This window comes from Aulonocara stuartgranti (genome assembly GCF_965226115.1).
Source record: "Aulonocara stuartgranti genome assembly, chromosome: 14".
Classification (NCBI taxonomy): domain Eukaryota; kingdom Metazoa; phylum Chordata; class Actinopteri; order Cichliformes; family Cichlidae; genus Aulonocara; species Aulonocara stuartgranti.
Window position 1 is genome coordinate 36,329,671 of NC_138950.1, and position 15,580 is coordinate 36,345,250.

The following is a 15,580-nucleotide window of genomic DNA, read 5'->3' on the forward strand; positions in this document are numbered from 1 at the left end:
TGTTACATACCAATATTTGGATATGCACTGTTTACTGTAATGACCCTAATATCACTGAAAAGCACAGGGTTGCTGCCAAAGGTTCAAGATTATGGTACTTTGGCCTAAACGTTTGACCTAAAACCAATGGGAGCACCTGCGCTCCCATCAGATTTAAGCTGTTCTGTTTTTTTGGGTCCATCTCTGTGACACATGACAATGGCTGCAAGTGCAAGAATGCAACCAGAGAGTGGAAAAAAAACAAAAAGGATTTTTAATATTTTCTAAACCAATTATATTTTCTACTCTAAGCATGCCATTAGTTCCACTGGCATATATCAAATCAACAAGGGCTTCTGGAAGTGTGTATTGTTCCTTGCACTGGGTAGACAAAAACAAACTTTCAGATTTCTAAATTCAGTTGATATCAGCAAGTTTCACACATCTGTTTTTATTAACATTAGTATACATCTTACAAATTACTAATTGTAATCCTTTAGATCCAAGGATGAAAATGCTTCATTACTGTGCACAAACATTATATTATAACAGAATTTTGGAGTCATGCATAGTGAATAGCTGTTCATAGTTACATTCTAGACAGTTAATTTAAAATCAATTGCTTTTGCTTTTTTTTTTTTTTTTACCCTTTTGTGTTTGTTTTCATGAAATTTTGTGTTTTATGTGCTATTTCACTCCGAATAGTTTTTTCTTTGACAGCAAACAAGAGTTGCAGCTTGAGGTTATTGTGGTAGAACAGAAATCAGGAGAAAATCAGGAGAACTGTGTGTGTTCAACACACACTAGAAACAAAATAGCCCCTTTTTGTACAACAAAAGCCATGCATGTGGTTTTTAATTACTTGTATCTGTATATATATATATATATATATATATATATATATATATATATATATATATATATATATATATATATATATATATATATATATATATAAAATTGTACATACGTACACATTTAAAGTGCAGAAAATGTTTATCACAATTATAGTACAGGTCTGCAACGAATCAAGCAGATAATGATGGTTATAGAGAAATGGAGAGCAGCAGAGTGGTCTTGACATACAAATCACTGGCAATGTTGTAATCAGAAGTTGTCAAATTTCTTTTTCATTAGTTGTCAGTCTAAAGAGGGTAGAGCTTATTGTATGTGAAACTTGAGACAAAACAGAGTGAGTTTAAATGAACACTAAGAATCTTATTTCTGAGTACATTTTAGTTCTTGAATGCATTCTGTTGAACTCATTAAACTGAAGTCAGCATTAGGTCCTCCTTCTTGGTTGCTGATACAAGATTTAATTTAATAATTGAAAACTTCATTACTTTATAATATACAGTGATAGATAGCTTGACCGCCAAAGAGAAACAAAACAAAGCGTTCTTTGTTTTTATTGTTATAGTTTCCGTAAATTCTGTAAATTGATGAACATCTTTTCATCATTTTGTCCATTTGTAGTGTGTTGGGTCTTTTTATGTAAGTGTAATGAAAGTAACTTTATAATGAAATGACTACAGCTTTACAGTTTTAAAACCTTCTCAATAAGGGGGTTTGACAACATTTAACTTATTAATCCATTGCACACAAATGTGCGGTCCTGCAAACACATGTAAACATTTATGCAATATGAAGCATTTCTTGCACCAGTTGTGCATGGTGACTTTTAGTTTTAGTTTTATCTGCCTTGCTTGCCCTGAAAGAATATCACTGGTTTGAGTTTTTGACTCAAGTACTATATTTTTTTTCCCTTTTCACGCTACAATTGTGGAGTTTCAAAAATATTTTATGTTGTGAGGGCATACGATGCAATTGTCTAAAAATAAAGTTACATTACTGTTATAAATTAACTGCTATTCTTCACTGCTGCCCCCATTTGATTACTTCATGATTTGGAGAAGATGGAGCCTTTTGGTGCATGTCTTCCTGCCCTTACGCCACTCTTGGCTCCAGCATGAAGGCCACCTTCATGGGCCTGTTGGATCCTGATGGCTTCTCTCAGGTTCTGAGCTCGGACTTCCTTGTTCTGGATTTCCTCTGCTACTCGACTAGGGAACCATCCCCTTTCACCATCATGGAGCCGTTCACCCATCATCCAGCCTGGAATAAAGAAGACCAGACCCAAGGTGACCAAAGACAAAATTACAGAAAATAATGCAGAAACCAAAACGTATTAGGTAGAAAAAGCAATTGTTTTTGATAACAAACATAAGCAGATTTTGTATCTACATACCATCATCTGTTCTCTCTAGGAGGTTCAGAACATCAGCCATTTCAGTAGAGAGTTCATCTGGTTCCTGAGCTGAGTATGACTGAATACACTGCACCTGTGGAGAATCTGATAAAAGTCATAGACAACTTAAATTCATGTCTACACAGACAAAGAAATTTACTTGTGGGTTCCGTATTCTGTCTCACCTGGTTGGTGGGCACTAGTAGACATAAAGCGTGTGCGCCGGTTAGGAGTGAGTGCACATATCCATCGAAGCTTATCACTCCTGCCCACATGATAGTACTGATTAATAATCATTTAAAGAAAACCGACTACCACGTTGCTTTATGGTATTTTCACCTTTTTTTGCAAGCAGACAGTCCATACAAAACAATTTAAACCTGTAAGATCCAAGCCAATGCCATGACTCCTTCCATAGAGGGAATTGTAGAACATGTGATCTTGGACCATACTTGGAGCATGATTATTCCTGCTCCCCACTGACCTGCACTTACTCTGCATTTAATGATCCAGGCAAATGTACACTTTAGTTTGTCTCAGTAGTTCAGCTTATCAATATCATGCACAGACTTGTTTCCTACATGAACTTATGGAAATTTCTTTACAAACTACAATGAAGTTCATGATTTCACCCATTCTGTGGCATAACTGGAGACATTTCAGAAGTGGTAAAAAGCTTCAGAAGGACTAAATTGCTTTACTTAAACAATTTTGCAAAGTTTGCTCACATACAAAGGAAGGCCCAGTCCTTTAGGTTTCTTGACTGTCGCAATATTTTTCTTGCCTTGTCATATTTTTCCTGTCTTTACACTGTATTTTACAAATAATGGAAATAGAAGACATGATAGAAACTGCTTAATGGAATCCTAAGAGGATTCTTCTCTGAATACTCACATACTGGAGGTCTTGAGCATATAGTTGACCTCACGCTCATCTTGGTTCTCAAGCAGCTTAAGATTAAAAACATTGGCCAGCTGCTGACCTTGGTCTTCAAGATCTTCTGTTCTCAACATGGCCCGTGTACAGGAGTCAATAACCTGGAACTTGTCCCCACTGGTAACAGTGTAACAGAATTAATATCCCCTGTTTTACAGAGCAACAGTAAAATGATCTGTTGTAATCTAAACATTTCGCAGTTTCCACTTTATTTGGCACACTTTAGTAAAGTAGTCTAAACAGTAATCCTTAGTAAAGATAGCTTTTAGTTTTTAGTGAAGCTGTTTTAAACACATTATTTAATTTATCGTCAGTACAGTAGGAGGGAATATCAGCTTATTATATAATTATATAATTGACTAAACTAGCAAAAAAGGTAGACTAATTAACTAGTCTAAAACTAAGAAACTAAGAAAATTTGAAAACCATTTATGAATAATGCAAGCTGTTCAAAAATTCATAAAAATCACTTAAATAAGAGTTAAAATCTAAAATAACAAAACAATAACTCATCGATACATTTTCTTCCGCTTATCTGAAGTCTAGACTAGCTAATCTTAAACTAGCGTGTTGTAGGTTCGACCCTCCTGTTCCAGAAAGAAATTAGCAGGAACACCAGAGGGGCAAAATACAAGCTACAACACAACGCTCCAGTGGACATCAACATATATGTCCTACCAAGCACGGCCAAACAATTTTCTACATGTATATCACACCACAAACATAACTAAGTGTCTTACTGAACATGATCCGGAATCAGAATCAGATTACCTTAATAATCCCTAAGGAAATTATGTTATGTTATGTTATGTTATGTTATGTTATGTTATGTTATGTTATGTTATGTTATGTTATGAATCCTACCATCCATGAGCAGGAAAAAGATCTCGGCTGTGGGTATACCCTGGATGTTTAATTTGGTTGATGAGATTTTTAAGAAGTGTTATATTTGACCAAGCAAATAAAGGTTTTTGTCAAAAGACTGAAATTCAGAACTGAACCTAAATCAATGTCAGGTGCCAATTAAATATCTATTCAAAAAATTTACAAAACTATTGTGTTAGAGTACTTTACTAAATGCTTACCTGCGTTTGGTGACCAGCAACAGATTATTGAAAAGGAACAGGTAGACAGGCTGGTAGAGCTTACGGCTTCGCATGGTCCTAGTACTCTTTGGTCCACCCATTTGCTGTACGTCGCCCTTCTTTAGCAACCAGCGTGAGTGGGAAATGATGGGCACAGACTACAAGGTTAAGAGAAATAACAAACAAAAAGGGGTACAGACTTACTGAATTGTTCCAAAACAGAATACATTTGGAAATTCAATTAACATAGCAGTGACCATTTACCCACAAGCAAAGAGAAAGCAGTTGCTTTGGGTGATATGGAAAACATCTCAGTCAAAGAGATAAACACAACTGTTTATTAATGAATGTTTAATTAACAATGAGAATAATAGCCAGCTCAAGATGTCCATAAATCTAAATCAATTATCTGAAACAATACATTTTCTCTGTGTGTCAAAAAGAAACAGGTACATGTTGGAACCAGAACTTGACCAGAATTCTCCTTAGACTTCTCATTTGCTGCATGTCTTGCAACAAATTAACAAATGAAGGTCAAACAGTTCTTGATCTCCGTTAGGTGTTTTCTTTGCTGCAATTTGAGCAAGAAAACCTAACTCCCGATGTTAAAAGGAGTCTGCTACTTGACCTCTGTGAAGCATTGATGATTAGGATGGTAATTGTATCCTCATTACCAGAAGTACCCTACCATTAAGACCATGTCTGATGAGGCTTTAGTGGACATGCATCTCTCTTCTCCTGTGTCAGGTCTCTGCTGAATGTTTTTTGTTTCCTATTTTTAAGGACATGACTTTTAGATACTTTCAGGTACTGTTCATCTACTGCAGATCAGTTTTTATGCCACTTCTTCTTTTACCATCCACTTGCTAGTTTCCTCAAATTTCAAATGTGTTCCACATAATGCCAAAATATCCCAAGTTTTCAGCTAATAGCTATTTGGTAATCACCTTTTGGGAGAAAAAATATTATATTCTATGCCCTTCAAACTGTGTTATTATTGATAAATATGTGATGATCATAGATTCAACTAAAAATATTGGGGAAAAAAGTGTTTTTCACAGTCCCCTGGTCCTCCCTTGCTATCGAACCTGTAGCCCATGCCGTCATTCACAGCTGTCATCTTAAGGCTGACGTTTCTCCACAGTCACAACCAGATTGTTACAGTCCCAGTCACAATTTAATGGTCTAAAACAGTTCTTAGTTTTGTGTCTGCTTCCTGGTATGAAATCTTTTTATCTTAGTGCAGACTGACCCTTAATGCTGACCTTTTGTGTCCAGCAAGTGCATCTTGGCCTAGCATTGGCTTGGTGACAGAATGATTATGGCCATTATGAACTCACTGGATTCAGACTCCCTCCAGAAACCCCTCTCCACACATGGAGCTCAGCTGGAAAAGCAGAGATGATGGTTCTCTACCACCTCACTTCCAAACAGGAAGTAATTATCATCGCCATGTATCCCATTAGAGTCCTATTGTGTTTCAGTCTGGTGAGAGGCAGAGCACTCAATGTGGCCCAAGCAATAATTAACTCCAATGATGACTGCTGCTATGCTTTGACTCAACAGAACTCTGACTTTTTGTCATCCTGGCTATAATGCTAAAGAGAACCCTTAGCTACAGCACTTTCAGAAAGACATCTACTGTTGATGAAATGTGTTCCTCATTATTGTAAATTTAAATATTATTATGAAATAATACACATAAACAGCTCCATTCAAAGTGCGATGGATGTCTCTTCTAACAAGACCAGGTTTTCCCCAGAAAGTTTCTCAATTAACTTTAAAGTCCACATCAGTTTTGGACACCACTCAGACAGACAGAGAGTGACTGAAGGGGAACTGGGAAGGGGAGCAGAGAAAACTATAGAGTCCGGCATTGTTTTGGCCAAGTTACACACCAATTGACTAAAAGTGATACTGTACTGCAGAAAGTCAACACCAAGTGAGAGTGCCACCTAAACGAGGATCTCAATCCTAAAGAAAACCTGTGGAGTTAGCTGAACCTTTGAGTTGCCAAGAGGCAGGCAAGAAAGTCGTTGTGCTGTGAGTTTCTATAAAAAGACATGGGCCAGCATTTTTCCTGAGATGTGTGCAAACCTGGTGACCAACTACAAAAAAAAGTTATTTTTTGTTTATTCACTCTGTCTAATGAGTCTGCACTTCGGTCCAAAAACCAATATACTCCCCCTTGATTGAAAAAGCTTGTTACAATAACATGTATTTTACCTTGGATTTAAACTCAAGTGTCTTTTCAATGCTGATAAGCTCCTCGGTGCGACTCATTTTCCGCACCCCTTCATTACACTCTTTTACAATCTGAGAAAGAAACAAAAATTAGAGACAAAGAAAAAAATGATTTACCCCATAAAACAGGAAAAGACTAAACATAAATTCAAACTGTCCATAGTGTTATATTATTATGTATGTTGTATATATTGCAACCCCAACTCTATAACATTTTAATGGAATTAAACAGAATTCAAATACCTGCAGATCTCATAAACCAATATTTTAGCTACAATACAACACAAGGAATGAAAAAAGTATAAAATAAAACATTTGACTATTTCATGAAAATATTTAATCACTTTGAATTTGTTACATTCTCTAAAAAGTTGACAAAAGCCTGAAAAAGTAATGCTAAAAAGAAACAAGGGGAGGAACATTTTGCAGCTAATTGGTTTAACTTGCTGTAGACAAGTTAGCAAAAGTAAAGATGTGATTCACCAGTTTCCACAAAACTGGCCGTCCAAAAAATACAGTTTAATACTCTAAAGCCTAACATGTTGCTGGTGTCATACAGTTATTTTGCAACATTTTTTTAAAACATCTGTAATGATTTTAATGTGGCACCTTGACTGGGATTACTGTAATGACCCAAATATCAGTGAAAAGCACAGAGTTGTTGCTTTCAGGAACCATTGGAATTTTACTATTGCACCAGTGGTACAAAAGTTACCGTACTAGTTTGACCTAAAAGTTCTATCGTGCAAAGAGCATTATGAATCAAAATTTGAAATTTGTTTTTTAAATGATATTCATTGTATCCTTCAGTCTAAAAACAAGAGCGATCATCTGACTAATGGGAGCTTGCTTCAAAAGCCTGCATCTCTGACAATATGAGGCCTCATTAGTGATACTGGCAACCTTGCACACCAAGGTATATACAACAACATATGCGCTCATCCAGATAATGCCTTATGTGAATTCCATTTTAAAAATGCTGAACTGCTTACTGTAGATATTTTTAAAAATCAAGGTTTCATCGTATAAGAGTCTAGATTTACCTGCCTGCAGTCAAGACTTCTCACTAACTGAAAACACTAAACATAATGAAACAAAATGGGAAATAAGACCTTTTGATTGTATCTCTTAGGATTTTATATCAGACAAGAATGGGAAAGCATTCTTCTCCTCAGTTCCCATACATTTCCAGACTGTTGTTAAAAGAAAAGTCGATGACGCTACACAGTAATAAACCTTGTCAAAACTTTTTCGAGACATATGTTGCTGCCACCAAGTTCAAGTTCAACTAAAAATGTTTTTAAAATGGGGCAGTAGTAATAGTGTCATAAATCAATTAATTATTAGAAAATCAAACGCTGAAAAAGGAAATAAAATGAAAAATGTTGCTCACCTTCTCCAGTTCATGATGTGCTTTTATGGCATTTGCTTCCCTCTCTGAGTTTTCTTCAGCTTTTTTCAGAATGTTCTGTCGAAGACAAAGTGGTCATCATCATCATCATCATCATATACATTTTCTTTGCAAGCGTTCACTGCTTAAAACGTTAAAGGAACACTTCAAAATCACATCAGATTTCACTGGAAAAAAACAGCATGGTAGATAATGTTGAAATTTAAAGTCAGTTGGGATAGAAAGGACCACATCATTTGATGGAATGCAAAACTATTCACCTATAAAAAGTCAAACTGAAACAAAAAAACAGCAGGCTACTTGTGATGGTCCGTTTTGAGTTTTGGGGATGCTTAGTGGTTTCTAGTTTTGATTATCTTTGTATTATAGTTTTTACATTTTGTACTGTTGTAATTCTGACCTTTTATTATAGTGTCATTGTTATGTCCCAGATATTTCTGCATTGAGTTACCGCAAGGTTGTTTTTATTTCCTTTTTGTGTCCCCATTCTGTCCCCTCAGTCTTGTCTCTTGTCTCTTAGTCTTGGTCTCTGTGTTCATTACTTCCTGTTTTATTTTGACATCCCTTGTTCTGTGTGCATTCAAAATGAAAGATTCTGAGGTCTAACCTGGAGGCATTGGATGGAGTGAAAGATAATGTCCTAGAGGTGTTCTACTGTATTCAAGTAAGTGTGGGGGCCAGTCAATAGTATCAATTCCTTCATCCTCCAGGAACTGCCCGCATACTCTAGCATCATAAGACAAGGCATTGTTGTGCATCAGGAGAAACCCATGAACCACTACACTAGTGTAGAGTCTGACAATGGGTCCAAGGATCCTGATAACCCTGGACCTCAAGTTGCTTTTGCCTAGCCTGTAGGGGTCTGTACGTCCCTTCAATGATATGCCACCCCAGACCATCATTGACCCATCAAAGTGGTCATACTGAATGATGTTATAGGCAGTATAATGTTCTCCCCAGCTTCTCCAGACCCTTTCACATCTGTAACATGTGCTCTGAACAAACCTGTTCTCATATGTAAAAACCACAGGGCACCAGTGGTTTGGCAATACCAACTGGGATCCAGAATTCTGGGTAGAGAGTAGAAGGGTCTACTACAGGATGTGGGGCCATCAGGCCACATTCATGAAGTCTGTTTCTGATTGTTTAGAGACATTCACACCACTGGCTTGCTGGCTTATCCTTGAACTCATCCTGTGCCTCCTTGCACAGAGGAACAGATTACGGTCCTGCTGATAGGTTGAAGACCTAGAGCAGGGGTGGCCAACTCCAGGCCTCAAGAGCCGGTGTCCTGCAGGTTTTAGATATCACCCTGGATCAACAAACCTGAATCACATGATTAGTTCATTACTAGGCCTCTGGAGAACTTCAAGAAACGTTGAGGAGGCAATTTAGTCATTTAAATCAGCTATGATGGATCAAGGACACATCTAAAACCTGCAGGACACCGGCTCTCGAGGCCCGGAGTTGGCCACCCCTGACCTAGAGTAACTTTCTGTTTTCTTATGCTACAAGTAGTGGCACTGGCAAAATGCAAAAAATAGTGAAAAAACAATCAGGAAAAAAATGTCAGTGGCTTTCACCTTTTGAGGAATTGTCTTGTTACACATCTAGTGAACCTGTTGTTAATTTGATTAACACCAAAGCAGCTTAAACTGTTTAAGAACCCCTTGTTTGTGTGTTTGTGTGTTTGTTTGTTTGTTTGTTTGAGGTGTGTGTTTATGCAACACTGTCTTTGGAACAAAATCATGGTCCCCCATGGTACCTAAGCCTACCTCAAAGTATGAACAAGAGACAAATAACTGAAGTCTAACTGACTCAGATATTGCCCAGATTAACAAGGTCCACGTCAAGTTTTCAGGAAACAGGACATACTGATGAGTAGTGGGATAGGGATACTGGAACAAACCATACATAACTGATAACACAGAATGAATTGGTTGTTACTATGCCAGCAAACCCACTGAGGGAGGTTATTTACAACGCATATGGGAACTGTGGATGAAGTGAGAACCAGCATTCCTCACTGCCACCTGCTCCTGGATCACTGTTTGGTTAGAAATAACCAAACAGCATCAATCAGTCCAACTCAGTGTGTTCCTTCTTCCTAATGTTGCTCTCACTTGGTATTACTACGTCTATCACTACAGCCGTCTTATTCTGCATGTCTACCACTGCTATGTCCAGTGGTTAGCCACCACCATTTTCTCTGCCTGTATCTGGAAGTCCCACGGGATCTTAGTTCGGCAATTCTCCACTACCCCTGGGGTGTCTCACATTTTGACCTCGGGACTTCCAGGCCATATTCGGCACAAACACTTCTGTATACTATGCCGGCCACTTGGTTATGGCGTTCCATGTATGTTCCTGCCTGCTAGCATCTTGGACCCTGCTGTTATGTGCTGGATTGTCTCAGGGGCATCTTTACACAGCCTGCACCTGGGTTCTTGCCTGGTGTGATAGACCCCAGCCTCTATGGATCTTGTGCTCAGAACTTGTTCCTCTCCTGCCATGATTAGTGCCTCTGTGCACTACATCACTCCAGGTGGCCTGGAGTGATGTCTCCTTCACTCCAGGCATACAGCTTGATTTCGTCTAGCACTCCAGCTTTGTCCAGCCACTGGTGGGATTTCTGGATGTCAGCCAATTCCTCTATCTGCCGGTGGTACATACTGTGCAGGGGCCTGTCCTTCCATGATGGTTCCTCCTCTTTAGGGATGGGTATCGAAAACCGGTTCTTGTTGAGAACCGGTTCCCACTGTTTCAATTCCTTGGAATTGTTTGCCATTTTTGCAAACGATTAAATAAATAAATAAATAAATAGAAGTAAATAAATATAGGCTTTTTTATAGTCCATCCAGGCAGTGCACAGGTTGGTCTGGTTTTATGGTCTCGAGTGACTGCTTTATCTATCAGTAGATATAGCTTTGCCCCTCTGGTTTTTCTGTCTATTCCTTTCTGAGCCATATAGCTGTTCATCTTAGCTGCTACAATGACAGGATCTTTCATGTAGTGTTGAAGCAGGTCTTTAGGGTTTAGGACTGTCCTGCCTTCACTTAGCCAGTCTGGGTATGTCTCATCCATTAACAGCTGGTTCATTTGTGCTGCCAGGTGCAGTTAACTTCTTTAGACCGTAGATGTACATGTAAGAACTGTCCAACTCTTCAAGCTGTCCAGCTCTTCATGCTTGAGTCTATTTCTTGGATGTCTTCTCATTATGATGGTTACTTAATCCTGTTTAGGGAGGTTACTTTGGTCTGTTATTAGCTCCACGGGCCACTGAGCATTGTTATTATAAGTTGCCGCCGTCTCCGATATGCTCTGTCACCACCCTTGGTGGGGCTGTTCTCATATTGTTCCCCTGCCACTGAGAGCACATCTTGGATGGTTCAGTGGAGTACAGCTGGTTTATGCTCCTGGCTCCTGGAAACAGCCTACATACCAAATGAAAAGGATGGGCATGGCTCCAGACAGTTCTGTGATATAAAGGTCATTTGAGGTCAGCTTCAGTCTGAGATTTGATTTAGCATTCAACATGCTTGTCACAAATGGAAAAAGAAAGTGCATGGCTTTCCCTAAAGTATTTACTGGGCAGCTGTGTCCAAAAGTCCAACCATGTCTGATTTCTGAAAGGGGACTTCAGTGTCTCGTCACAAGACAGTTCTATTAAACTCTCCTGCTGAACAACTGTAAAATCTTCAGACATGTCAGATGCTTTGATGCTGATGCCGTTTCTCATCCAGCTATTCACTTCTGCTGTCCCTGGAAAATATTTACTGATCTGTTGTCTGAAAGAGACAAAGAATGTATTTTTTTTGTATGTAATTTGTATAGTTTTTTTTTCTCTCTTATTTCTTTTCTAAATGTACTTGTATATTGTTCACATGTTGAAATAAATTACCAACCAAACCAAAGAGACAAAGAATGCAACAATGTTGTCTATGACTCCATTGGCAAGGTTTAGGTTGTTGTCAGACAGGAAACTCTCCAAACTGGGGACAGCTGCCTTTTGCTGCTCTACACACCCCAGTTCCTGCATCCTACTTAAATTCAGATATTCAAATAACCTGTCTTAGGAAATCAGCCACAAGCATCTGCGCCCATGGCCTATGGATCACCTTGAACTTAAAAGACTGGAGAGCCAGATATCACTGGTTGATCCAGGTATTGGCATTCTTCATGCGATGGAGTGAACAGAGGGTAAAAGGGTTGCCCAGGAGGCAATAACGAATATAGTCGACTGCCCATTGCATGGCGAAGCACTCCTTTTCCACTGTACTGCCCCCAGCCCCTTATTCAGGCATCAGTAGGCAGAATGAAAGGTAGGGAAACATTAGGACTGTGGAGCAGGCGTTCCCCATAAAGAGCCTTCTTTACTTGCACAAACCCTGCCTGCCACTGCTCTGTTCACTGGACCAGATCTGTGAGGGGCTGGTCAACTAAGTCGGGCATGAACCACCAGTAGTAACCAGCCAGCCCCAAGAGCCATCTCACCTCTTTTTTGGTCTTGGGATGCAGGCAGAATGTGAAGGCTGCTGTTATTTCTATCTGAGGGTGTATCTGACCACTTCTTAAGTGGTACTCCAGATACTGTACATCTGGTCGTCCTACTGCACTCTTCTTTGGGTTGGCTGCGAGCCTCAGAGACTCCAGGACTGTGGCTACTCACATACTCTGGTCAGATTCCACTGGTGATGATAACGTCATCCAAGTAGATGGAAGGATATGCAGCATGACACAACAGCCATAAGGCATTGAAGGGTGGTTGGGGCTTCAAACGAGCCGAACAGAACTGTGACTTATTTTTACAAACCGTACAGAGTGCAGAAGGCTGGTTTTTCCTTGAACTATAGAGGCAAGGTAATCTACCAGTAGTCCTTAGTTAAATCCAATGTTGTGAAAAAACAAGCAGTGCCAAACCGATCCAGGACCTGGGGCATGGAGTAAACGTCAAACTGTGACACTGTCACTGGCTGCAGCTGCTGTCATTGCTGTAGTAAGGACCCAAATGCAGACATTCTGAGGGCAAAACTAGGTTTTAAGGCTATTGAGGCTAAATAAAGATGCAAAACAATGACAAGAGGTCACTAGGAAACATTAACTGGGCATGAACTAAATCATTAAGGATGTGACACATGAAGCAAGGAACATGAAACTAGAAACATGAAAACCTGGAACACGTGAGGAAGATGAACAGATGATCTGACAAAGGGGTGAGGAAGACAGAGACAATATATATCACTGGGTGATGAGGGAAGTGGAAATACATGGGAACACAACAGGAACAAATTAGACATAATGAGACAGGGGAAGCATTACTACACACATTTAGCACAGGACGAGTGACTGTCAAAATAAAACAGGAAGTACATGAACGCACGAACATTGACAAGGACACACAAGCTTGACAGTAGAAATGGGGATCTACAAAACATGGAGGCATATAACAGACTCGGGGAGACAAAGGATGAAACACAAGGTGAGGAAAATGGGAACAGGTGAGGGAGATGAAACACAGAGACACAATTAAGGAACCGAGAAACAAATAGGGAACACAAACATGAGACGGAGAGGGAATAAACAGAGACATGACAGGGAAAACATACACATAGGACATGACAGACTCTCAGAGGAGACACAGAGATGAGACAAAGACATGAAAACATGAACCAGAAATAAAAATAATCTCTGAGGGATGAAAGAACTAACTCAAGACTAATCTGTATAAACTTGAACTTAAAACATCTTCATGATGCAACGGAAAGAATCACGAATACAAAATAAACTAAAAATGCTGGGTCAAAGGCTACGTTCACACTGCAGGCGAAAGCGCATCAAATCCGATTTTTTTGACCCTATGCGACCCATATCCGATCATGCTATGACAGTGTGAACGGCGCAAATCCGATATTTTCAAATCCGATCTGGGTCACTTTCGTATGTGGTACTGAATCCAATACATATCCGATGTTTTAGAAAGCGACTGCTGTTTGAACGGTCAAGTCGCATTAAATCCGCCTTTTACGTCACCGACACAAGACTGAAGCCAATTATCAGCGCCAGAGAAGCGCCCGAGAAGACATCGCGAACGCTTCCTGGCCATCCAGTGTAGATGTTAGTGAAACTGTTGGGAAGACAACGTGAACATTTTATTTGTACTGTATAATCTGCAGATTCTGACAGAAATCTGCAGCTATCATTTGAAGCACCGCTCCTCTCTTAAACAGCAATAAGGATCATTATTAGGTTATTTACATTATTATGTAAATAACAAAATAACTTAAAGCAAAAATTGGGAAACGAAGTCCGAAGTCTGCATATTAAGGGCCATCAGTCAAACAATACTGTTGCTGTCTAAACAGAGCTCGTTGTGTGTGACAGCTTCTTTTGCGCATGCGGGCCGCTTTGAGCGTTCACACTAGAGCGCGTTTGCTGTCGCATTTTATTTGTAGTGTGAACGAGCAGGCAAAAAAATCGGATTTGATCAAAAAATCAGAATTGAGCATTAAGACCTGCAGTGTGAACGTAGCCAAAGACCCAACACCCTGACTGACACCTCATTCACCTACCAGTAGTCTACACAGAACTGTATAGACGTATCTGTCTTCACCACAAGAACTATGGGGGCTACACAACATGCTATGTGACTTGTTTTACTCCCAATTTTAGCATTTCAGCCAATTCTTTCTGACGCTTTGTCTAGCAGGCTAAAAAATTCCAAGGAACTGAACTATTGGAACCAATTCTCGATTTCCATCCCTACGTATGGATGGATGGATGGATGGATGGATGGATGGATGGATGGATGGATGGATGGATGGATGGATGGATGGATGGATGGATGGATGGATGGATGGATGGATGGATGGATGGATGGATGGATGGATGGATGGATGGATGGATGGATAGATAGATAGATAGATAGATAGATAGATAGATAGATAGATAGATAGATAGATAGATAGTTAGATATAACAGTGTTGGTAAACTCACCTGAACAAGAAGCTTGAGCCTTGTAATCCTTTGAAAAGGAAGGATGAGGAAAGATGTAAAGGACAGGCCCTTGACACATGGATGGTTTTCTAGTGTAGCCATGGTGTCCCGAAATTGCTGGTTTCCGTCTCTGGACAGACAGTCATAATCAGAACTTGGACATTCAAACACATTGCTTATTTGAATACTATATGTTCTCCATATACTATATGTTCTTCTCCTTATCTCTATATGTGTTGATAGATAAGGAAAGTGGCAGTGCAGCAGTATGTCTATGACATGTCTTTGGCCTGTACATATTTAATGGTAGGTTAAAAGGAGGTTCTTTGGAGAGATTCATACTAGAATCAAGAGCAATCAGCTGCACCCTTTAGGGTTCATAAAAGCAAATCATTAGCCTCCATCTCAATCTGTTCCTATCCTTTTTTGCATACCCACTTTCTGCATATCCTTCTTTACTACATACAGTACATATATCTCCTCTCTCGTCTTCTGCTATTCACCCTTCCTCATTGCAAAGCATCTTTCCAAATCATTCAATCTGAGGTGCCCCTCTGATGTATTCATTTCCAATCTTGTCCATTCTCATCACTCCCAATAAAAATTTTAACATCTCTGCCACCTCTAGCTCTTTCTCCTGTCTCTTTTTAGTCATATATAACCAAAAGAAATATGGCCCTACCA

At 39.3% G+C, this 15,580-nt stretch overlaps 1 protein-coding gene across 1 annotated transcript in view; it reads right to left on the reverse strand.

The window, feature by feature from the left end:
* Nucleotides 1-1,372: 1,372 nt before the first annotated feature.
* ngef (neuronal guanine nucleotide exchange factor) overlaps nucleotides 1,373-15,580 on the reverse strand; it is a 33,753-nt gene continuing 19,545 nt past the window's right edge. The window contains exons 8-15 of the mRNA XM_082501813.1: nucleotides 14,897-15,026; nucleotides 7,886-7,960; nucleotides 6,475-6,564; nucleotides 4,249-4,406; nucleotides 3,122-3,280; nucleotides 2,413-2,492; nucleotides 2,228-2,332; nucleotides 1,373-2,094 (exon numbers count right to left, since the gene is read on the reverse strand). Of these exons, the coding sequence (XP_082357939.1) occupies nucleotides 1,880-2,094; nucleotides 2,228-2,332; nucleotides 2,413-2,492; nucleotides 3,122-3,280; nucleotides 4,249-4,406; nucleotides 6,475-6,564; nucleotides 7,886-7,960; nucleotides 14,897-15,026 (1,012 nt within the window). The 3' untranslated portion in view covers nucleotides 1,373-1,879. The remainder of the gene's footprint in view (nucleotides 2,095-2,227; nucleotides 2,333-2,412; nucleotides 2,493-3,121; nucleotides 3,281-4,248; nucleotides 4,407-6,474; nucleotides 6,565-7,885; nucleotides 7,961-14,896; nucleotides 15,027-15,580) is intronic.